The following is a 24,055-nucleotide window of genomic DNA, read 5'->3' on the forward strand; positions in this document are numbered from 1 at the left end:
CATAACAAACATGGCGGCAGGAGGCGGCTGACTGAAAAGAAACGCTGTGCATCTTTAGCAACTGTTTCCCTCAATAACAGATAATCTGCTCTCATTGATCACAGCATGGAGCCCGTCCCGTTTACGGAGGAGGTTTCGGAGAGAAAAGTATCTGTTGTCGGCTCAGAGTTGGTGGAAAACTACACTGTAAGATCCGCTCCGCTCTCTCTAGCTTAATACCAGTTAGCTTAGCTTGTAGCTTTCCCGGCTTCCAGGTGTATCGGAAAAACAGCGAGTAATATTTCCGAGTTCCCCAGACAGTGGGTGTGTTGTACTGGACTTTACATGGAGATGGATACTTCTCTGATGTTTATGTCTTTATTCTTCAGAGCATGGTAAAAGCAGCCGAAGGAGCAGCTCACAGGCTAACCGCTAACTGCTGCCTTAATTTTCACACACGGTTTCGGTTGGTTTACAGTGTTTCCTCTTAAATGTGTAAATCTGATTGTCTTTTATGGATTCAGTCTTTTTCTGTTCCTTTCTTGTATGACAGTGTGCTGTGTGTTGTAACGCTCTGTGCTATTTAATATGGCTGATAACCCGTTTTGCTCCTGTTGCCTCTTGTAAGTTAAATCATTTCTCAAGACAGCAGGACAGAGAAAAAACACCAGGTTTTGAATTGATTATTAATATAGGTCACTCAGCTTTAAAAACAACTAATGTCACCACACGTTTTCATCTGAATGGAGCTTAATATGGGAGAGTAATTCGTTCACATAATAGTTTTTGCCATGTTTTTCTGAATTAAAGAGATGCTTTTAATCCGCAAAGAACCTGAACGCTTGAATTTAGTATCAACTGTCCCCCTAGTTCAATACATTTTTATTTGGTTTAGGTGTGATGCATTTGTCGATTTCTGGCATTTTTGTCTAGTGAGTCACCACATAGCCAGGCTGGCTGCACTTTAAATACAACAGCTGTACCTCGAAGCTCTTGCTTCAGGAAACATTTGGGTTCATCTGATCCTGGAAACAAGCAAACACTCAGCTCAAAAACCCCTCAAATACATTGTATTGTTTTATGACATTTCCCAAATATGATACCTATTTCTGAGGGAGAGCCTGATCGTTCCTTAAAAATGGCTTGGGTGCGCATGTCTTCCTGGTTACATTTATAGTTAATTATCAGTATATTGATCAGGGTATTTCCTTTGGTGTTTACTATGAATGTACGCATGATTATTCTGCATATAGTTAAGGAAAAGGCTCTGTGGATTTTCTGTTATTTGATAAAATGTGTTTAACGATTTAATGAATTTAAACCGACTTAAAATGTAATTGGTCAAGAATATTTTATCACAGTCTTGGTGATTTTCCTTTGGCAGAAATACCAAAACCTCTTTGGTGGAGATCAAAAATTGTTATATGCAGGAAAACCTCTGCTGGGTCAGAGATTTTAATATATGCTTCTCTGATGTTTCAGGTCTACATCATTGATGTGACGGATGGACAGCACAGGTGGACTGTGAAGCACCGCTATAGTGATTTCTACGACCTCCATGAGAAGGTAATAGAGTGGGCCAGTGAGCAGCCTTATGCCACCATCAACATTTCAGTTTTTTAGTCTGAAGCCTCTAGTACAGGGATGTCGAACTCCAGGCCTCAAGGGCCGGTGTCCTGTAGATTTTAGATATCACCCTGGGTCACTGGGACACATCTAAAACCTGCAGGACACCAGCCCTTGAGGCCTGGAGTTCGACACCTGTGCTCTAGTAAACTACCAACAGTCACAGGGCTAACACAGAGAGATGGACACATTCACACTTTTTAATAGGACAATTTACTGTCTATAAATTGTGTTCATAAAAATATCTCTAACAATTTCCTCAAGTTTTTTTAATGTCAATTTCTCTCTTGTTTGAATGGCATTCTGATAAGTCTTATCAAACACAATGATATAAAATGGAGAAGAGCTACAACTTTTCATGTTCTCTGCACCAAGGAAACATTTGTTTCTTGGCTGCAGGATTGTTTTATTATGAAAATCAAACCTGGTTTTACTCCTGATGTTTGTTTCCTCTTAAGCTTACGGCAGAGAAAAAGGTAGACAGACGACTGCTTCCTCCTAAGAAGATCTTGGGAAAGAACTCAAAGAGTCTGGTGGAGCGGCGGCAGAAGGAGCTGGAGCTCTACCTGCAGACTCTTCTCCAGCAGTTTCCTCAAGCCACGCCCACACCGCTCACCAACTTCCTACATTTTCATCTCTACGTGAGTACAGCCTATAAACAAGTGTGCAGTTCATAGTTTAGAATAACCTCAGTTTGGAGTGGAGGTCTGTTTGGTCTTCACTACAGCAAAGAAAACGAGGTCAGAGAGTCATGCTGGTTGATAAGATCTAGATGTTCCCATTCATTTTAAATCTGTTAGACACTTTTGAGATAAAGACTCTGTGTAGACTAGTAAGGTTCTTCAGACTAAACCAGTCAAACACTCACTTACATTCTCTTGTTCTTTTTTTTTCTTCCCATTTCAACATGCGACTTCGTGTTGAAACAAAACGTTAACTGTTGACACAGCAAGACTGAACTATTGAACTATTTAGTTTTGTCCTGCTGTCTTGATTAGATTGACCTTATTTTGTGTTAAATGTTTTGCACTTAAGTTTCCCAGCTTAGAGGTTTTTTTCTAAACTAGAGAATCTACAAGCAGTAGCAGTAATATCTCATTTTTATTTTTACAGTTTTTTATCTCTCTTGAATGTAAAAGCATTCCCTTCGTACAATCAGCACAATTACAGCTATCAGTAGGTATAAGCTTCAGTATAACATTATAGAAACAGGTGTCAAAAAATTAACTTTATGTCAAAACACTATCCTGAAGTGACATCAGCCCAAACACATGGCACCCACCCCTGAGAAGAAGACTCTCCATTTAAGATTAACGTCAAAGCAGTTCATCACAGTAAACACAAGATACCATCCATCAGTTATAGGCCTGATTAAACAATTTACAACATCGTATTTAAAAAAACTCATAATATATAGACAGTATGTGAGGATGTAAATCATGTATAAAATATATATAAAGTTTAAAACATTAACAATTTAACCTCAATCGCAATAAATTACAGACAATGTTTCAAATAAAAAATACTGAGCCCTTTTGATGAAATCGAACTGAGTGTATTTATTGGACTGTAGCTTTTATGAAGGAAAGTCATGGTGAAGTGGATTATTCTCCATTTAAGGGCTGTAAAACGTGCTGATAAAGTGTAAAAAATACATCATGTTTGTACGTGTCACAGTGTTTTGCACAATGGATGCTGTGTTTGTAAGAATTGATCACGTCATGAGTTTGGCTGCAACTTTCATCCTGAGCTCTGAGTCATTGTCAGTTTTACAGCCTTCTTACGGATGAAGACATTACCCACGGTAATGTTCTAATCCCACAGCGTCATCCCAGCAAACAATACTGAATAACCATCTTTAACTGGTCTTTTCTCAACGTCTAGGCTTGGTTGAAAACTAATCCCAAAGTTCACTGTCACCTTGTTAGATTTCATAGCTGGCCTTTTTTAAATTATCCTTATACAGAGTTCAGCAAAATAAAGACCTTGATTTAGACAAGAGTGAAAACATCTTAAAAAAAAAAAGCACCTCATGGATTCCTCACTCTGTGGCTCATTTCTCATCATACTGAGCTGACTGATTATACAGGTTAACATCTGGAGGCAGAGATCTGATGGTTTTGTTAGGTTTGTCACAGTTTCACACGAATTCATCATGCAACAAATTTAGATGTAGATAAAATCTCAATGCTACATGAATGGCCCAGTTGCCCATTGAAAGAAACCACTGGGGTCTGTGTAAATCAGCTGGGCTGAACAGTTGATAAAACTGAATCCATGTATCAAGAATAACTAGTATATTCTGTTTCTTTGTATCATATAATTTCTGTGACTTAATTTTTTGTGATAGATCAGTCTTGTATAAAGCAAGTATAGTCTGATAACACACACAGTGGTTTAAGGCTTTGTGATGACAGAGACAGTGATCACATTATGACGATAATTGATTAACAACAAGAGGCCACTGTTTGAGAAGCCTGCACGGCAAAGCACACACAGGAAAACCTCTCATGTGACTTGAAGTGAACAGCATGTGACTGTAGCAGATAACTTTGTTTGGAATGATAGTGGGAATCTGTATCTCCTGTTTAATGTTCAGTTACATCGAAGTGTGATGTGTTTGAAAGGAAGACAGCTGACAGATCCAGGTGTCTGCAGGCGCAGCTCTAAGTACTACGAACCAAAGTCTTTAACCCAGTTACAAGGATATGGCTGATTCTTAATGGACCTTTTTAAAACATGGTTGGAGGTTGATTTGTGTTAATGTTATTTGAAAAAAAAACTTTTGTGAAAGCATCAGTAAAGAAATGATGATCAGCCATAGTGATGGTTGCATTTGCATGGCTCCAAGCTTTTTTGTTTATATATCATTGCTGGCGTGTCTTTCTGTCATTTCGCATTGTTTAACAGTGACGTAAAACTCATATCAGTGGAGTTTTTGCATACCTCAGTCACATGCAAGCTCTGTGTTCAGACTCAGAAACTTCAAAGGCCTTTTTTCCCCACATAGAAAATAGATCAGGAATCAATAAAGAGTGTGACCTATGATCTGCATCGGTGTCAACATTGGTATCAAGTCAATTTACAGTAGAAGAAACAGAATTAAAGAAATATTAGTAAAATACAAGGATGGTAGGTGGGAAGTTACAATCAAGCAGAACTTTTAATAAACTGAAAATTTTTGAAAGGTGATTAAAAGTGATTCAGTAATTCAGAATCTAAATGTAATATAATAAAAAGCTTGAATGTAAAATGGGCGTAGATATTCTAGGAAACATTTTCTATTTGCTGTTACTCAGACGGACGACATCTAACAGATGTTAGAGAACCTGAGGAGTAGCAGCTCTACTCTGAGCCCTTCCCAAATGACTGGACTCCTCACCCTATGCTAAAAAAGAGCCGAGCCACCCTTCGGAGAAAGCCTGTTTCCACCGCCTGTATCCTTAATCTCATTCTTTCACCTTTAAAAGAACTAACAATAAAAGTATTAACAAAAAGATTGGGCCTAGATTAACAGATTTAAGGTATTTGTCAACAAAATGCTCCATCTGGTGGCAGATGGTGGCTAACATTTACGACGCAACGATTTACCAGCACTGTGCACCAGTGACAGTGTTAACAATTAGGTTAAACAACTACTATGTCTGGTAACAGACTAGTGACAATAGTGACGATTATATAAAATCTTATCTCAGGTGTTTCTTATTGTGTCATCGTCCAAACACAACCTAATATTATTAAATTCAGTTAATTTGTAGGTGATGACTCCATGTTCGAGTAACGACAACTGTTAGTTATTTTAAAGTTAATATACTTTTTTTTTCTCTTCCAGGAAATCAATGGCATCACTGCAGCGCTGGCTGAGGAGTTGTTCCATAAAGGTAGGATAGCAGACACAGTGGACCTGCTTTAGAGGTCTTGTTAACATCTGATTTGTAAATAACTGTTTGAAGCTGTATATGTGAACATATAACAGACTTCCCTGCAAAGAAAATAACGAGTGTGTAGACCAAGGGTGTCTTACATGTGACATGTTAGGGTCCAAATAGGCACAAAGTGTATTTGCAGTGTGTGAAAGTTGTATAGACCTCATTCATAATTCTATTTTTCTATTGAAAATGTTTGAATCATAAATATTGACTCCTGTGGGAGGATGCCACTGCAGGCACCACTCAGCATTTATCGAAAGTTAAAACCATTTCTAGATTTCAATAAATAGTAAGGAGTAAAGTACAACTGTGTGTAGCTCCATAATACTCTAAAATTGTAATATACATGTAATTACTGTATACTCAAGAAAAATAAGATAATATATAAGATTTTTTTCTAAATGTTTAAAAAGATAGTTCGTGTTGTTTATTATACGTTTAAGTAAATGTGGAGCTCTTTTTTTTATTGTTTGTTTTACAATGAAAAGAATGAAAAGATGACTTTGACACACCTGGTTTGCATAGTGCTCGGTGTCACACTGTCTGTTTGTGTGCTGTAGGCGAGCAGCTGCTGCAAGCCGGCGAGGTGTTTTCTCTCTGTCCTCTGCAGCTCTTCTCCGTCTCCCAGCAGCTGCGGATGGCCAAACCAACCTGCTGCAATGGAGACGCCAAAACAGACCTGGGACACATCCTCGACTTCACCTGCAGGCTGCGATACCTCAAGGTTATACACCACTTATACACCAGAAATCCCTGTCATGTCGTTTCCCTCTGAGCAGCAGAGGTGGTGAAGGCTCTCACTGGTTTTTGTCTTTGTTTCTCAGATTTCTGGTACCAGAGGTCCAGTAGGAACCAGTAATATTCAGGAGACGAGTCTCCCCTTTGACCTGTCTGTTTTCAAATCCCTGCTGCAAATAGAGGTAACTGTCTCTCTGTCCATGAAATATGTTTTGTCTGTTTTTATGTATCAATGTGATTTATTAGTGGATGCAATGAGGAAAGCTTTACTGGCATTGCTAATCAGTGTGACAACGTTTGCTAAGTTTGAACATTTGCTGAAGGCTTTTCTCGGATTTTCTTTGTTACCAAAAATAAATCACTGATTTTGTTTTTGTAAATTTGCTGGGAACACTGGGAGGGTTAAGAGTTAAGGGCATACAGTATGCATGCCGTAGGGTAGAAGAGCTGTTTGGCCTGAATTGAACTGGTCACGCTAGTGTTAGGGTTGAAAATGATTAAATAAAGCTGTTTTTATTATTTTTATAAACACAATGCAATGTGCTCATAAAAGAGTTGGCGCTCCGTGTTTTGAGGGTCAAAAGCTTCGTCCAGTGGCATGTTTGAGCTGAAATTTTGAGAATGGACGTAGCGCGCTTGAGGGTCCTTTTTGCTGCGTGCTTACAAGTTGTTTACCACAAAACAAAAAACAAGAGCACACACTGTTGTGTGCTCTTGTTTTTTGTTTTGTTTTCTTTGAGTAAAAAAAAAGGTAAGCTTGTTATTAATCCATAAACTGTACAGGTGCTATTCACAGACACTGTAAGCAACAGACAAATAAAAAACTTGAATTTTATTCACTAAAATTGAAGCACACACTTCTTGGATAGGCTGTATCTCACAACAAGCCATAGGGAATTTGGGGAATTTTGTTAAATTGACTCCAAAGGCACCAGCAGCAGAAACATTATCGTGAGGTCCAGTTCGGGGACTCCAGTTAGTGAAGACGAGGCGTTTCATGTCGAACTAAATTGTACTTTTTTACTTGGACGATAAAAACTCATAAAAAGATAACAAACAAAATAAAAACTTGTTTGTTTGTTTCTTTGTGTCCAGTGTGAAAAAACCTCAGCTGTTGATCTGAATAATTTTATTTTAATGTGAATTTCACTTCAGAGTTCAAACAGAAAAAAGAATGGGAGATGCTGATGCAGTATCCCTTATCACTCTTTCAAGTTTCTCCAAATGTAAATGATCAGCGGTGAGATAAAGTCCTTCATCTTTTAACACACAGACCTGCCTTAGTTTTGTTTTTTGCTGAACGTGCTTACTCAGTCTCTGAGTACTGATGTAAAAGGACAGAGGATTTGCATTTAAGAACGTCATCAGTTTAGTAAACTGTGGTGGGATGTTTTCTTACAATATTACTGTTGTGTCTGTCTTCAGATCACTGAGTGCAGCTCTCAGCAGATTCGTGGTTTGTCCTCTCTGAGGTCGAGCTTGGTGACGATGAGCATCCATCGCTCCACCGAATCTATGATGGTACATTTTAGATCAAATACAGTACATGTCTGAGTATTATTGTTGTGTGTTGCACTATACTGATACTGTGTTTCATTTATGTGACACCTCAGTCTATCCTTGTCCCAGAGGCGAGTGAGTTCTCGCAGTGGGAGCCTGAGGGGGTGGAGTCTGGGTGTCCGGTCACCGCTGTCATCCCTGTGTGGAGAAACCTCACCACGCTGGACATGAGTCACAACTGCATCAATAGCATCGACAGCTCAGTGGTGAGAAACACACCCACCAAAACCTACGACATCAGCAGCTTCACCCAGAGTTCAGTCAGTAATTATGTTTAAAAGCAGTTTTTGTTTGTTTTCCTCACAGTGAAATAATGGAAAAATACACCACAGATAATATGGTACATAATAACATTACCAGATGATACACATTGTAAGTTGTTGTCTATTTAATTAAACAACATAATAATATGAGATTTCTGCTGTAAGAAAAAATATAAAAAAAAAAAAAACAAACAGAAAATTTCCACCCAGGTATCTTAACAAAATGATGGACAAAACCTAACACCAAACTACATGATGATGATTTTTTTTTTCACAGCTCTCCTCTGCTATTTTCAGTCACAGAAACAAGCTGTTACAGTTATATCCTCCTGAGAATCAGCCTATTCATTTATGTCCTCCATAATGGACATAAAGTCCTGATGTATTAAATAGAGAACATCTTGGGCTTTCCATTGATATCTGATGTGTTTGGGTGGCCTCTTTTAGCCCCAAAGAGACAGGAAATCACAAAAAATTCAATGGGAAGATTGTATTTTCCTCGGTTTTGCATGTATATTATTAAAGGGGACATATCATGCTTATTTCACCATCATATTTTTTCATTATTTAAAACAATCCTTGTTTATTTTGTAATGGGAAAGTTTTTCCCAGTTTTTTAATTAGCCTCACAGCTGCAAACATCAGGTCTTGGGGTTAAAATACAGGGATAAAAACAGATGGGTATTTAAATAAAGGCATGATTTGGCTGGATCAGTTTGCTCACATTGAGTTTATTTCTCTTGTAGAAACTGATGCCTAAGGTGGAGTTTCTGGATCTGAGCTACAACCAGCTGTCCTCAGTGGAAAACCTCCAGGTATGTGACAGAATGAAGAATGAGGACAGGGCATGCCTCGTATCGGTGTCTGCATAATTCCTGAAACATCAAAAAATATTTTTATAGTTGATAAAATAAACAACGTTGTTATTTTCAGGATGATTGGACAATATCTATAGTCTTAAATGTCACTGGAGCAATGTAGTGGTGTTAAATGTGTGTTATTTTTTTAAATGTGTAAACAGAAATGACCTCCTTGTGTTCACAGCACCTGTACAATCTGGTCCACGTGGATCTGTCCTACAACAACCTCCGGGTTCTGGAAGCAGCTCACACTCGTCTGGGGAACATCAAAACCTTGAGCCTGGCTGGTAACCAGCTGGACCGACTGACCGGTCTCACAAAGCTCTATTCTCTGGTCAACCTGGACCTAAGCCACAACCAGCTGGCACAGGTAAGCACACCAAGGACACCCTGATGGCCATGTGGGAGAATACAAAAACATTTCTCTATTCATGGTATGTTGCAAGACGGCATATCTAAAATGTAAAAGTTTTTTTTTTTTTTACATTGCTGTGTAAAAATTATATTAAAAAACTAGAGAAAACAAAAAAACATGTATATAAAAGATGTAAACGAGTATTGAAATGATTAAACCTGACATTTTATTTTACCTTACATAATATATAGGGCTCCTTGCTTCTCAGTTTGTATCCTTTTCTTGAAGAATTGCCTTAAGAAGTATAAACCTGCTGTACTTCCGAACAATAAGTCTGATTATAGCATTAAAAAACAAATAAATAAAAAATCTTGATATCTACAAGAGTTCGTTAACACCTTGGTTTGTAAACGTCTCCAAAGAGTTTCTGTGATTCCGTTGTTTCGCCCTTTTGTTAGCAACATTACTCATAAAATACTATTTCATGCTTCAGTGCATAGAAATATTAATGGATAGATTTGCGCTATCATTTTACCAGAGCTGGGTATGGGTTCAACTAAGAGGATTAAAAGTTTTGGAACTAGATCCAGGAATTAATGTAACATAGAAATAATAAAAACTGAAAGATGTCCTCTTGATATTTAAAAAAAACCCCTATCATAAACCAAGTTCTGTCTGGACCGAGGATTTTGATTCAGGTGGGGTGTGCAGCCTTGGCTGAGGTTTGCAGCGTCATGTTTTCACTGTGTGTGTGTTTGTATTTTTCTAGTTGGAGGAAATCAGGAACATCGGCTCTCTGCCCTGTCTGGAGAAACTCAACCTGTCCAGTAACCCCATTTGCATCATCCCAGACTACAGAACCAAAGTCCTGGCCCAGTTTGGGGATCGTGCAGCAGAGGTGTGCAACCAAAACCTACCACACACTATTATTCCTTCTATGCTATTACTGTTTCGGCACACACAACTTTTTTTTTTTCCACTCCTTTCTGACTGCTCTTACAACAATACACTTGCATCATCCACTTCACCACAGTGCTTGTCTTTCTATTCTCCATGTTTTTATCTTTGTGTTAATTCTTTATTTCTTTCTATGTTTTTAGGTTTGCCTGGACTGTAAAGCGACAACGGAAAAGGAGCTGGACACTGTGGAAGTGTTGAAAGCCATTCAGAAAGCCAAAGAAGCCAAAGACCGCATGAGCGGCAGCGACAAGAAGGTAGACTCTGTCACCCTAAGGCCCACCGAAGGGCTTAGTGTCCGTTTGTGTAGTTAAACTAGCAGCATTCATGTAAGTTAGTACTGAAACATGATAAAATGTTCACAGTACATGTTATCATTATTGTTGCACACTGATCAGCCACAACATTAAAACTACCTGCTTATAATCATGTAGGTCCCTCCCACGCCCCCAAAACAATTCTGAGAAGTAATATCTGTATTTTTATTGATTTTGTGTTTATTATTATTTTACATAACTGTACAAATCATGGGAAAAAGTACCTATAATATCATCACATGGGCATTATTGACATTTCCCTCATCATTACGAGGTTATCGTGACACTTGTTGTTCTGTGGGACCTCTGGGTTTGTCCTGTAGTGTCTGGCAGCCGATCCTTTGGGTCCGATGCATTGAGGGGTTGGAACCTGTGAGTCAGCCTTTGTCTTCCCCTGCCCTTTGATATGGCAGTCACTTTACCTTAGGGGGTCGTGCCTGGACTGCAACAACATTTGAGTGTATCTCTGATTGTTATGAATGACTCAGAATTTCATTGTAACAAGGTAATTACCTTTACCTGTCTGTGGGTTTAATGTGTGGCTGATTGGTGTACTTGAACACTGTGAGAGGAACCAAACTGATGTTGTGCACTGATGTCAGTCATATGTGACAGAGTCTTGAAGTTATTATTGTAGGGTCTACCTTACAATACAAAGTGTCTTGAGGCGACTGTTGCTGTGATTTGGTGCTGTATAAATAAAAAAATTGAAATTGAAGTCAGACTGTGCCTTTGTTAGTTGAACTCTGTCATCTTATCTTTTAGATGAATTAACCCTGAAACCTGCTGTAGTTGTTTCATAACTTTAACCTGATTGTAGCTCAATCAATAATCATGACGTGTACAAGCCCACCAGTTAGATGTAACTAACATAGTTATTCTGACATCATATTATTCACTAACAGATCCTGAAGCCTTGAAAATTTAGCAGATGTTTTATTAGCTATGTTAATTATTCTGTGTAAGGAGCTGTGTAGTTTTCTTGGTAAATAAGGAATTGCAATTGGACACCACCTTCATGCTAACATTTTCTGATTGAACACATATTGCACATCAGCAGCAGAAATATTCAAAGTGTATCAAATATAAATAAATCGTTGCAACATAACTGATGTATGAGCTAAATCTGTGTTTAAGTTGAAAAAGAACCTGCAAAAGCAGCTTTTGCATAGTGTGTCAGGACATGTATGTGTCACAGGAAGGAAGGTAACAAGTTTAACAAATTCAGGTCAGGAAAGGACTTTATAAATTACTTAGGGTTGCTGTTTGGATATTTAGCCTCCAAAGTAGTCTTTACTCATAATGGCCTGTGAAGCTTCAAAGGTTTCACACACATGCTACGAACACTGACCAAACTTTAGCCAAATTACAACTTATTTATTATTCATGAAATACATGTAATACTAATAATGCATCTCGTCTCATTTAAACAAAGCCATGATAGAGTCCTGACTATTCTACTAACACTAATTCTATAACATGCAGTAGGCTTAGCAAAGGGTCATAACTGACTCTGTGTGCATGACTGATATATGTCCTAAGTCCTCATACATGTATCTTGACACCACTTAAAAAAATTGTAAAAATATTAAGCTGATTCCTGTTTAAATGAGAATGTTTAAAAGTCATTGATTGGGAACCCAAATATTTTAATATCTCTTCATCTTTGCAAAGCCTGTCGGTAGGAACAAAATGTTAAAAAAATAGAGGCACACAGAATATTCACTGTAGTTTGTTAACTCTTCAACCCTTGGAAGCCTAATAGGAATAACCCTTAAAACTCTTTATAGGCGAAAGAGTTAAAGCTACAAAACCTGTCAGTTGTTTAAACTATAGGCACACAGATTTAGCTCATTAACTTCACCGTTATAGAGTGGCACCAGACTGCTACAAATAGTTTGGTTTTTATGTTTGTTTTTTTCATATATCATCAGAGATTGTCTAAAATCTGTTTTTAGATCTTAAAAAAAGGTCATTTGTTGCTCTGCTGCTGATGGAGCTCTGGTCATAGAGTTGTGATGTGATGTGTAGATGACTGCTGATCTCTGAAGGCTTCCCCCCTCTCTGTCCTCCCGTCAGATCAGTGAGGAGACCAAGCTTTCTGCTGCTGCACCTCCTCTCCTCTCCTCGTCCTCCTCCCCTCTCCCGACCTCCTCTTCCTCTCCTCTCCCATCCACCTGCTTTCCCTCTTCTGTCGCTCCTCCTGCTGCTGTCACGTCCTCCTCCTCTTCCTCTTCTACCTCTTCGGCCCAGCAGGCTGCCTGCCCCAGCCAAGGTAATCATGTATGTATCAGGCTGTGTCATGCTGAGGGAGGGGGGGGTGTTTGTTTTTGTTTCTACTAAAGGACAGCAGCCAGATGGTTCAATACTACTTCTAAATCATTTATAAATTGGGCGTTGATCAACAAACTAGTTAAGTTTTGTGAAATGAACACGTGACTAGTTTGAGTTGAGTTTTAGAAATTTGTTTTTACGGCATCCTTGAGTTTCCTGCAAAGCACAAAGGATGTTGAATTCATGCCTAAAGGCGATTGTTGCATTTTATTACAGTGTGTAAAATCTCACTGCTAGATCACTAGTAGATATCAGATTGCAGTGCATAATCCTAGCTATGGTGGCTGTGATAGGACAAACATGCTTCCATCAGTAAAGAGTTAAAAAAAAAAAAAAAAAATGTAAAATGTACCTCATAATTGCCGCGGCCGGTCAACCTGTTGCTGCTACCGTTTGTGTAAAAAATAAATAAATAAAAAATTGAATATAAGTACAGTGGTCCCTCGCTATAACACGCTTCACCTTTCGCGACCTCGCTGTTTCGCAGACTTTTTTGTGTGCAATTTTGCATGTCTTTTTTACAGTGCATTGTGTTCTCTGTCCTGATTGGCTGTAGACCATTGTCAATCAATCTCATGCTGTGTCTCCTGTCAGTACAGAATGCGTCCAGCTTGTCAAATTTACACAAATCTTCGATCGCTAGCACTGTGACTCTGAAGTGCTGCACTGTATGTTTGTTTTCTCCCCAACAAACACAACAATGTCGATGAAACGTTTTGCGCCATCAAAGGCAACTGCGGGTGCCTTTAGTTTCACTCTATAATACTGGACTTATTTTTCTATGAAGGTTTGAACTTTGAGAGTGTTTAAACAAGAGAGAAAAGTGTGAAAATGTTGATGCCTGTCTGAGAAAAGTGTATAAAGTGTGTAGTCAGGGGTTTTACAGCCTTAAAACATCTATAATAATTGAAAAAAATTAAAGCTGGCTACTTTGCGGATTTCACCTATCGCGGATTATTTTTAGAACGTAACTCCCGTGATAAGTGAGGGACCACGTACTTAATAAATCAGGAATAATAAAAAAGACACGGGTATGCATAAATGTTTTCTGGTATTTTATGTTTTTACCCCTGAGTCACCTCAAAACTCAGGCCGCAGTTCACCTGTAGTGATTGTAGGCTGTCCATCTGCTGTTTACCTCAGCTGACAATATGCCGGGTCTCCACTACTTTTTACTCTTTAAGCTGTAAAAGTTTGTGAAAAGAGTCAGATGTAAGTGGATGAGTCAGTAAAGCTCATTTCTGTTGAGGATATCCTAGAGCTGGGCGATATAAGATTTTTTCATATCACGATATGTTTTTTTCATTTCAGGCGATAACGATATATATCACGATATAAGCCAAATAACTATATTTGTAAGATTTAAATGTGCCGTTGCTCACAAGTAAAATGTGAAATAATTAGCAGCTTGTTTTAATTAAAATATTTCCCATAATAAGTTCAACAGGGTAGATGTACTTAAGGAACATGAGACTTCAGTTTCAGATAAATAAAGGCAAATATTGCAAACTACACAAAAGGCAGCCGCTAAAGCGTTTAAGTTTCAAAATAGAACAAACAAAACAGACCACTAAATTGTCAATTCCACTTAGAAACAAAATTTTAATTCTAAAAATAAATCTTAGGTCGTTTTACAGAAGAACAGACAAATTGACTAACTTTTGTCAATATCAAATAAACTGAGAACTAAAAGGAAATTCTCAATCTCTCCTTGTTGTATAGCTTAGCTTTTCAAACAGTTTTAACAGTGACTTTAGTCTGACAAAAGCCGAATGACGAATTAGCGCTTTCAGTCAGAGATTGAGCATGCACCGGTTTATTGTATTTCCAGACTTGCTTTCGGCACAATTTACAGTGCGCGCTACTCTGTTTTTTGTCAGATTTGAAATAGCCGAAATACCTTCACACTACGGAACTTCTGTGGCCCTTCCGTTCGACAAGCTCTCCGGCATTGGAACCATCATCTGTTTTTTCTTCGGTAACCTTCGCTCACGCTCTCGGTTGATTTTTCTCTAGTCGGCAAACTCCTTTCCTTCATTACCCGGGCTGCACGGCTGCAAAAACAAATACACATGTGCGCCTTGGCGCTTGTGCTGTACGTAACAAGTCACGTGACGTGACGCTGCGGCTGTGATTGGTTCGGCTCTGCGCTACTTAATTTGGATTGGCTGTTCTTTTTTTTTTTTTTTAAGAGGACAAGAGAGATGAGGCCTATCGCAATAGTTAAATTTTTCTATCGAGAAAAAGTTATTTCGCAATACATATCGTTATCGTTTTATCGCCCAGCTCTAGGATATCCTGAACTTTTCTGTCAGTCATGCGTCTCTAGCCACATACATAAAACGTGGTTAAGTGGAACAGTGATGAAACTGTACACAATGTAAAGCTCATAAACTACTCTAACAGCTTTCTGTCCTCTGGTTTAGAGAGTCTAAATAAAGACAGAGTCTCTCTGAACCAAACTGTAAAGCCTTTCCTTCAGCTTCAGCCTTCATAACATTTAATTTTCACTCTTTTTAATTCTTAAATAAAACCTTGCTATACCTCAAAACAAAACCCATTAAAAAAAGCCTGATTCCAGACCTCTGAGTTACTGCTCGGCTTCATTTTTCAGTCCCAGAGGTTGTAGCTTGATAATACCGCTGCTGACATTTATTAATGTTTCGCTGTAGTTCCTGTGATACCTGTTCACTAACCACCTTTTAACAAGATGTGGATACTAATCTTTCAAAACTAAAAATTTAAGCATGTTTGCTGATCCTTATTTATGGCTATTATTTTCTGAAACGTAATTCCATTTGTTAAAAGAAGTTTATGTACCGAAATTTAAATGGTTTAGCTTTTAACCAAGGTGTGATACCCTCAAACCAAGGGTTTGATGTATGCCAATGATTTCACTCCCAGCATCGCTGATGTGTTTGCTTTCTTGTTTCAGATGTGACGAGCAGAGAAGAAGCCCCAGTTCCCCCCAGTGTTCCCCTTCCTGTGGATCCTACACCTCCCCCTGCAAGCTTTAGCACCAACACACACCTCCCGTCTGCTGACTCTGCACAGGTTAAACACACACAAGCATCGGAGATGGGAGGGGTCTGTTGCCATCACACCAATAGGATATTAGTTAGAAGGGGAAGTGTTTGGTTAGATGGGATTGGTAGTATTGGTTAGTTACAAATGATCCTAAATGACATTTATTAATTTAAAATCTACCTGATATGTTTGTGCAAAATGTTTAAAGGTTACTGCTAATTTTAAAGAAAAACACATCAAAGGAAGACAGTTAAATTCTTATTATATTATCACTTTGGACAGGTTAAAGCACAAGACTGCATGTGAGGTGTTCAGGTGGAGGTAGATCTTGTTTAGAGTCAGCTGATCTTTATTGTTGTGTGTCTTTGTGTTTTCAGATGCAACAACCAGTCACTCTGTCTGAACACACTCACTCTGGGGCTTCTACAAGCATTACTACTGTTACTACTTCTACTTCTGCTACTGTCTGGTCAGTATCAGATAATAGTGCTGTTACCATAAAATGTAAAATTAAAATTGGCTTTTAACATGTAATATATACGGAGGTTGTTGAGGTTCAGTGACAATAATTCAACAGCGGAAATGTGAGTGAATAAGTCTTTGTAGAAGTCTCACTAATTGACAGCAGTCTTGCCAATCTTGGTTTTTTGTTGATATTTGGATGTTCCTGTGTAAATGAGTGGGGATAGAGGCATAGCTTTACATTAAAAAACAAACCAGCAAAAATGTGCATCTATATATTCACCAGTCAGGCCTGATTAAAAAAACAAACTGAGATGAAATAAGGTTATCCTCCAGTGTTACTTCTACGGTGCATGGAGATGACATTACTGGCTCAGTCCAGGGTGAGTGTCTCTGGCTCCTCCAATCAGAGCCCTGGACAATATGCCACGCTAATTAAACGTACAATAAGAAAACGTAAAAAGCACACTTACCTACATTTTTACTATGATGATAAATACTTGAAATATGATTAGAGATATGTGGTTTTAAAGTGCTTTGAGTTCTCAAGGAGAGTAGAACCAGTCCATTAATAAATATAAATATGCTCCCTGAATTCATATATCAGCAACAGCAGAGTATTACACAGGTTTGTGACCTGTGACTTGTGGGTAAAGGGCGAAACCATCATCCTCCTTTTGGTGATAAGAGTGTTTTCAGTGAGCTTGTATTTATCTGAAAGTTTACAAATAAGCAGGATGAGCTAAACTAAGCTGTGGTAACAGTATTTATGAGCTGACATTTTTATCTTATATTAAACAAAAACAATTAAAACAAATACATCTGTCTCTCCTCTCTCTCCCCTCCAGTTGTGTCTGCTCCTCTTCCTCATCCAGACCTGTTGAGGCCAGTTGCTCCTCGTGCAGCGCTGCCTGGTGTCCTCTGCTTCCTTCTCAGCTGCTTTCCCTGTCCTCCTCCAACAAGGACTTCATCACCCAGCTTACGCAGCATCTCAGCTCCACCCTGAGGCAGCAGAAGATGAAGAAGGAGAGGGAAGAGAAGGAGCAGGAGAGGGAGGAAGAGAAGAGCTCTGAATCCAGAGAGGTTCAGTCTCATGTGGAGGGCACTGAAGTGGGCAGCCCCAGGTATTTAAACCAGATATATTCTGTTACTGGATTTCAGGATTCCAGAGATTACCACTGAATCTGCAGAGTCAAAAGGTTTCTGAGATTCTAAAATGTCTTTACTGTGTGTGAAATCCAGTATAATGCATCAGATCTATGTTATATTCCAGCTGTTTTTTAAAAGCTATGAGAGAAATGATCCTTCGGATGCATATTTATAACCAGAGACGGATCATTTTAGATAATCAACTTATAAACATGGAAAAAATTCATAATTTAAAAGACCTGAAGATGATTTTTAGCTCATTCTGTGTTTATTATTCCAGTCCAGGGTCCACTGATGGCTACTTTGAGATGAGTCTGGATGACTCTGTGGAGGAGCTGGTCGGCCCCTCCTTCATGTCGCTCCCTGCTCCTGCTGCAAAGGAGCCTGGTGGCCATCAGGAGGAGCAGAGTGAGGAGAAACAGGAAGAGGTCCAGGTCCGCCGGGTTCTGTGGTGCTACTGTGTTCAGGTGGAGGAGGAGGAGGTGAAGCAGAAGTTGGCATGCCTGGTGCTTACGGATCAACTCTTGGGCCTGCTGTCATCACATGATTTCACAAGGACCAATCAGAGCATGGGTAAGCACACAGTCTACATGCAGACTGGAGCAAACTTGGAAGCTGTTTTGTCATTTTTATCTCCATCTGACATACAAATTCGATTTAGAAGAAATCTAGTTAACTTCTACAACACTTCTGTTATAAATTAACTGAAACTAACTAGATTTTGATGTCACTGTTTAAAAAAAAAAAAATCTCACAAGGTTTAATTTGCAAATTGTAAACACTGGATTTGGCTTCTTAAATGTAATGTAAGTATTGTTACTTTTTTATAATATGGTGCATCTTTATGTGTTAAACCTTTGAGAGAACACTGCAAATGCAAAATGTGTAGTGCTGTAATATTGAATAAAATATTAAGATGTGTGTTTTGTTTTCCTGTCTGTAGACCAAGATCTGAGTCTGCCTTTAGAGGAAGTGCTGTTCAGCCTCCAGGTAGACCTCCTGCTCCCGTACTCCCAGCTCTCACTCTCTTCCCAAGCTGAGCTCCCAGACTCCTGTCTCGCCTTTGGACTGCAAGCAAAACCAGCCTGTTGGTTCTACATCTTCTCTGAGGTTGAGGAGCTTCAGCAGATTAGATCTGAGCTAACGGTGCTGCTTCAGGTCAGAGAGTGACACATGAGCCGCCTCAGTTTAATATTCAGATGTAGTCAGTGGTTTTGAATATTTGTATTTGTATTGGAATTTATCCATTTCAGATTCTTTGATTGGATTTTTAAAGATAAAAACAGAGCTGTGAGTTTATTTTATTACCTTACCATAAGTCATATTTAGAAACAGGAACATGCCTTCTTTCTTCCAGGTTGACCCAGGGCTCTCCAACACTTGTCAACTTCTTCCCCGCTCACTCATCAACTCCTGGGAGCTGGAGGAAAGTCAAGGGGCGCAGGGAGGCTATCCCGTCCTCTTCATGCCCTCCTCTTCTTCGTCTGCCCTCAATACTCATCCCCTCCTTTCAGACATCTTATCTGAGGAGCCCAGCCTCCCCTCTCTTCTCTTCCTCACCCACCGACAACTATGGGTGCTGAAGATGGACTTCAGAGAGCTGTCAGAAATAGAGAATCCCAATGCTGGCCTTCGTCGTCTCTCCTCCTCTTCCTCCTTTTGTAGGCTTGTCCGTGTACCCCTCGGCTCTGTGGTGCTTCACCCCAGAGAGAGAGATGCTCAAGTGGGGGACAAAGTCAGCAATACATCCTGCTCGGACCCACAACATCCCCAGAGGTAAAGATGGTGTGAGTGGATGGTGTAACTGTAGACGTTAACTCCGACATGTATGTTTCTGTTCTAAATCGATAATTTCATTAGTTTATATAAAATTATTAGAACAAAGCAAAGAAATCTGAATATATTTCAGCACCTGAGAAAGAAAAGATGATGTGAAGTTCAGGAAAATTATTAATTTACCACAGTTCAAAGACAAAGCTGTTGGTCATTATTAACCATTATGCCTGTTGGAGCGTTTACATAACTGTATCTTGATTGAATCTTTTTTAATAAATACTATAAATAAAAATAAACAGAAATAAACAAAACATTTTTTTCCTTGATTTTCTTTCTTTAAATCTGGGTTAATCTCTTTTTTTCATCATCGTATTGTGTCCACTAGAAGGAGTCACACTGTGGAGCTGCTGCTGGGTGATCACAGGCTGCTGGTGTTCTTTCCTCTGGCCCAGAACAAGAGCTCCTTTCTGGGGGAGCTGAGCCAACGAAGGTCTGCTCTGGAGGGGCTGAAGGTGGTGGCCCTGCCCCGGCCCTCCAGGCTCTGTCCACAGCAAGGTGAGTTCTCACAAGGGGAAGACCAACTACACACAGTTCACATAGTTGGTTCACTCTATTTTGTCATTTTGTTTGACCTCTTCCGATTTCTTTTCCAAGTATTACCGCTCTGTTGTTGTTTCCTCAGGCCGTTATAGATCCAGAGACCAGTGCTGTTGTACCAATACCAAGCAGTCACATGGCTCCAGCAGGTACAGCCTTTAAACATTAACATCAAGTCTAGAGTAATAAAATTGTATCAAAGCGGAAAGTCTGCACTTCAACCACACCTTGATGTGGTTGACAGAGGAAAAACACGTAGAGCTGTGTCATTGTCCAGATATTTATGGACCAAAATGTTCTTGTTCATGTTGTCTTTTCCTTTTCTTTCACAGCTGGGACTCTTCCCGTCTTCACATGGAGGAGAACCAACCCTCCCCTCACCTCATTCCTGGTCTGTCACCGGGTCTGAAGCTCATGGCTGGACTGGGAGAGAAGCAGCTGCTCACCTACTTCCACAGATATATAGCACAGGTAAGAAACACTTTTTTGAAGCATATGCATTACAAGAAATCACTCGCTGAGTGATCACTTTGCTTGTAAACAGAGCTCAAATCAGAACACAGTAATTTTCTAATAACTCATGTTTGTAGTGATTGTGTTAGATAAATAAACTTTAGGACATCTTTATTCTATGTTCTATAAGTCATTTTTAAAATATATATCACTTATATCAGTCTGAGGCAGAGGAGGTGAGACAGGTGCTGTGGCTGTCTGTGATTCTCTACAAATCTCCTGAGGCTGAACTTACCTGCTGTCTGCTACTCTCCACTGATTCAATCTACTTCCTGTTGGAGGATTCGGCCGCCACACTGGGTCATCACTCAGGTAAAATTTACTCATGTGACTGGTCCCCGATCAACGGGACGTTTATCCATTACTGTGTCGAGTCATTCCTGATATTTTTTTCTGAATTATTGTGCTTTTTGCAATGATTTGAGTTATAAAGTGTGATACTGGCACTAACACCACTGTCTCTACAACGACTGCTACTACTACTCCTGTTTTACTTTTTAATTGTAGCTGTTCATTTTAGCCTTTTATCATCTTATATGCTTATGAAGGTGGTAGAGGAGAGTAATCTTTTCAACAGTGCAGTGAAAGATATTGATATGTATTTCTTTCATTGTTTTCTAGTTTCTGGTGGAGACTGAAGCATTGTGGGTGCAGTGCTGTTCCTGAGATCATTTTTGTTAAATCTTGATTCCTTTTTTCTTTCTGTCTGTTTCTGTCAGTGTTGGACATATCAGACTCTGGAGATCCAGACACATGTCTGTGCTGCTGTATGTCCATCAGACTCTCTGATCTGCTGGCCGTCAACGTCGGGCTGTTTGATCAGTACTTCAGAGTTGTAGGTGAGTGCATTTACGCCTGTTCTCTCATGACATTCCAACATTATATTTTTATTCTTGGACTCAGCTAGATTAGCTTTGCTTTTTTGCTCATACTCCGACCTGTGTGCCTGTCCTATTACATTTATCTCCTCTTACTGAACGCACAGCACTTTCTCATGGAATTGAAATTTATTTGTGGTGATAAGGCAGGAGATGTGTGTGCACGTAAAGACAGGGAACTGCAATTTTTTTTAAAGGAAAATTATAAATAATACCATTTATTTAAAAGAAAAAATTTCTACAAATACATTAACACCCACTTTGTTACAAGCAAACGTGAGTCACACATCCAGCAGCTGCACATCAGCTCCACCATCTGGGAGAGTGTCAGTAGTGCTTGTTCTGTTTTTGTATGTGTAGGGACACATTCATATAGTCAACCTGCTGCAGAGTGTTCGGGGCCAGCTGGTCAGTGGCGCCCAAACTTTGAAAATGATAGTGATGGGTTTTCCACCTATAAATTGGCGATTTATTACCGGTAGATTAAAATTAAATAATTGTTAAAAAAAAAAAAAAAATGTGTTATGAGTTTCCAGGAATGAGTTGCGATTTTACTGGGAAATACTTGAGTATTTTCCTTTTTACCAAGAGTGACCTACCATGAGTAAATAGTGAGGGGAATTCCATCTATATATGTATATATGTATGACAGAAAGTAAGGAAAGATGTGATGGGCCCCCTTTAAGAGTGAATTGCTCTTAAATAAATCAATAAATAAATAATGTCTGTATGATTTTCTTAGTTTTTCATCGATTCTCCCTCCTGCAGGTCACTCAGCAGATCATGTGGTGTGCTGTCTGAGCAGGGACAGCTATGGCACGAGCGTTTTCCTGCAGGAGCTGATGTCAGCTCTCAGTCTGCAGCAGCAGCTTCCTCCTCCAGAGCCATCTGATCAGGACTTCTACTCGCAGTTCACCAACACAAGCACAGGTAACTCGGGCAACGGTGCCATCTGTTGTCCTAGTAAGAGTGAAGTTATATTATTAAAGTATAAAACCCACATCTTGTTAACAGACAGCACTTCCTCTCTGTATGGATCGTGATTTTCTCTGACTTCTTAGACTTTTACATATCATGACACTGTGACGGGACTTATTCTTTGTTGCTTCATAGATAACATCATGGTTAAATCTATTCAATAAAGGTTACTCTTTATTGTACAAAAAGAAGAACTCAAAAATGTTGAAAAACAAAATCTGTACAGCCCACCAGTAAGCAATGATCATTGTGACAGATGTAAATTTGTCTCCCTCTGCAGGTAAGATGCAGAACTACGAGCTGGTCCACAGCAGCAAGGTGAAGTTCATTTATCCCAGTGAGGAGGAGATGGGAGATCTGACCTTCATCGTAGCAGAGAGGAAGACTCCAGCAAGCGTGGCGACCTCCTCCCCATGCTCTTTTAACGTCCTGCTGTACCTGCTGGTCTTCCAGGTAAGAATTCTTCTTAGAGAAACGTTGCACACAGGAGTGGAAGCAGGATCTTTTCAGGCTAACTTAATGTGCACATAATTGCAGCCACAATGAGCTTGTGAATATAAAAGGATCTATAAAAGAGAAGCAACATTTGATGTTCATGTCGATAGAAACGTGACTTTCAGTTAATGTTTACACTCCTGTGTATCTGCTAAATGTGTGAACGGGCTACTGTGGTAATAATGACACTGTGAGTGTTTTGGATGACGTTAATTTGGCCTCCAGTAACACTGTCAAACCCTTAAAGCTGTTTGACTGTTTGGCTGTTGCTGAAAACTGATGTTCTAGATAAAGAATCAAATCCAGTCTTGTTTTTCTGGTTTTATAATTCCTGTTTTCAGTTTCTGAGCTTCTTGGTTTTCTCTATTTTTATTATGATTATTTTCCTCCAGGTCCAGATCCCCAGCAGTCCACCCAGCCAAGGCTCTGCACTCTCAGGCACCTCCTCTTCTGAATTAGGCTCTGCCCTGTCTCCAATTCTCCAGCCCAGGACTCTGATCCTCACCAGCACCGATGTGTTCCTGCTGGATGAAGACTATGTCAGCTATCCACTGCCTGACTTCGCTAAAGAACCTCCATCCAGGTGAGAAAAAAGAAATAAAACCTTGTCAAACAGCCTGTATACAGGGGTGTTATGATAGAGCAGAATTATGCACGACAACGGCCTTAAAGTGGGGAGCAAAGTCCAACAGGTATTAGGAAATTAAAATCAATTCTGTGTTCTGTGTCGCCCCTAAACTTGGTCTGAGTCACAAGTTTGCCACAAGAAAAAAAAAAATCGTTGTTTGTCCTCGTCTGCAGCAGAAAAAGAGGAAGAAGAGGAGACAGAGAGCAGCTGAGACTGTACTGTGCAGACAGCTCAGTCTGAAATACTGAAGGAAAAAAACGCACAGCTCAAGTCTGTGCTCAATGAAGCCAAAGAGGCGAAACATCAATTCAGAAACTGTCAAGAGGAACAGGAGACTGTAACATACTGGCTCTTTTTGATTGTTTAGGTTTCAGTCCGACAGTCCCCGCTGATCCCCTGACCCCACATTTTACTGGCCCTTTGTTGTTTTGGTTCTCTTTATTCTCACATATTCTTTTAAATATGTTTTACAGTCTGTACGCTCCATTTTAAGTTGTAAGTCCACCACCAGCATCACTTTCCTGTTGTGTTCTCCACACCGTGGATGGAAGCCTCTTAGTTTCAATAACCTCACATGTTTACTTTGATGTGAAAATAGACTATTCTCAAGCTCAGTATACATTGGAAAAGCATG

At 39.4% G+C, this 24,055-nt stretch overlaps 1 protein-coding gene across 3 annotated transcripts in view; it reads left to right on the forward strand.

Moving 5' to 3' along the window:
* nisch (nischarin) overlaps positions 1–24,055 on the forward strand; it is a 26,691-nt gene continuing 2,636 nt past the window's right edge. Inside the window, exons 1-27 of one of the 3 annotated variants that reach the window (XM_019359129.2) lie at positions 1–186; positions 1,462–1,545; positions 2,064–2,246; positions 5,438–5,486; positions 6,095–6,258; positions 6,359–6,454; positions 7,698–7,793; positions 7,886–8,038; positions 8,842–8,910; positions 9,140–9,325; positions 10,080–10,208; positions 10,411–10,524; positions 12,664–12,859; positions 15,854–15,972; positions 16,323–16,414; positions 17,256–17,531; positions 17,837–18,129; positions 18,500–18,714; positions 18,914–19,332; positions 19,718–19,887; positions 20,015–20,078; positions 20,262–20,400; positions 20,604–20,754; positions 21,162–21,281; positions 22,089–22,250; positions 22,579–22,751; positions 23,186–23,376. In XM_019359129.2, coding sequence (XP_019214674.1) covers positions 106–186; positions 1,462–1,545; positions 2,064–2,246; positions 5,438–5,486; positions 6,095–6,258; positions 6,359–6,454; positions 7,698–7,793; positions 7,886–8,038; positions 8,842–8,910; positions 9,140–9,325; positions 10,080–10,208; positions 10,411–10,524; positions 12,664–12,859; positions 15,854–15,972; positions 16,323–16,414; positions 17,256–17,531; positions 17,837–18,129; positions 18,500–18,714; positions 18,914–19,332; positions 19,718–19,887; positions 20,015–20,078; positions 20,262–20,400; positions 20,604–20,754; positions 21,162–21,281; positions 22,089–22,250; positions 22,579–22,751; positions 23,186–23,376 — 4,184 coding nt within the window. In that variant the 5' untranslated portion in view covers positions 1–105. Of the gene's footprint in view, positions 187–1,461; positions 1,546–2,063; positions 2,247–5,437; positions 5,487–6,094; positions 6,259–6,358; positions 6,455–7,697; positions 7,794–7,885; positions 8,039–8,841; positions 8,911–9,139; positions 9,326–10,079; positions 10,209–10,410; positions 10,525–12,663; positions 12,868–15,853; positions 15,973–16,322; positions 16,415–17,255; positions 17,532–17,836; positions 18,130–18,499; positions 18,715–18,913; positions 19,333–19,717; positions 19,888–20,014; positions 20,079–20,261; positions 20,401–20,603; positions 20,755–21,161; positions 21,282–22,088; positions 22,251–22,578; positions 22,752–23,185; positions 23,377–24,055 lie in introns of those variants that run through there. The other 2 variants (XM_019359130.2, XM_019359132.2) reach the window with 2 other exon arrangements.

This window comes from Oreochromis niloticus, linkage group LG5 (assembly GCF_001858045.2).
Source record: "Oreochromis niloticus isolate F11D_XX linkage group LG5, O_niloticus_UMD_NMBU, whole genome shotgun sequence".
NCBI lineage: Eukaryota > Metazoa > Chordata > Actinopteri > Cichliformes > Cichlidae > Oreochromis > Oreochromis niloticus.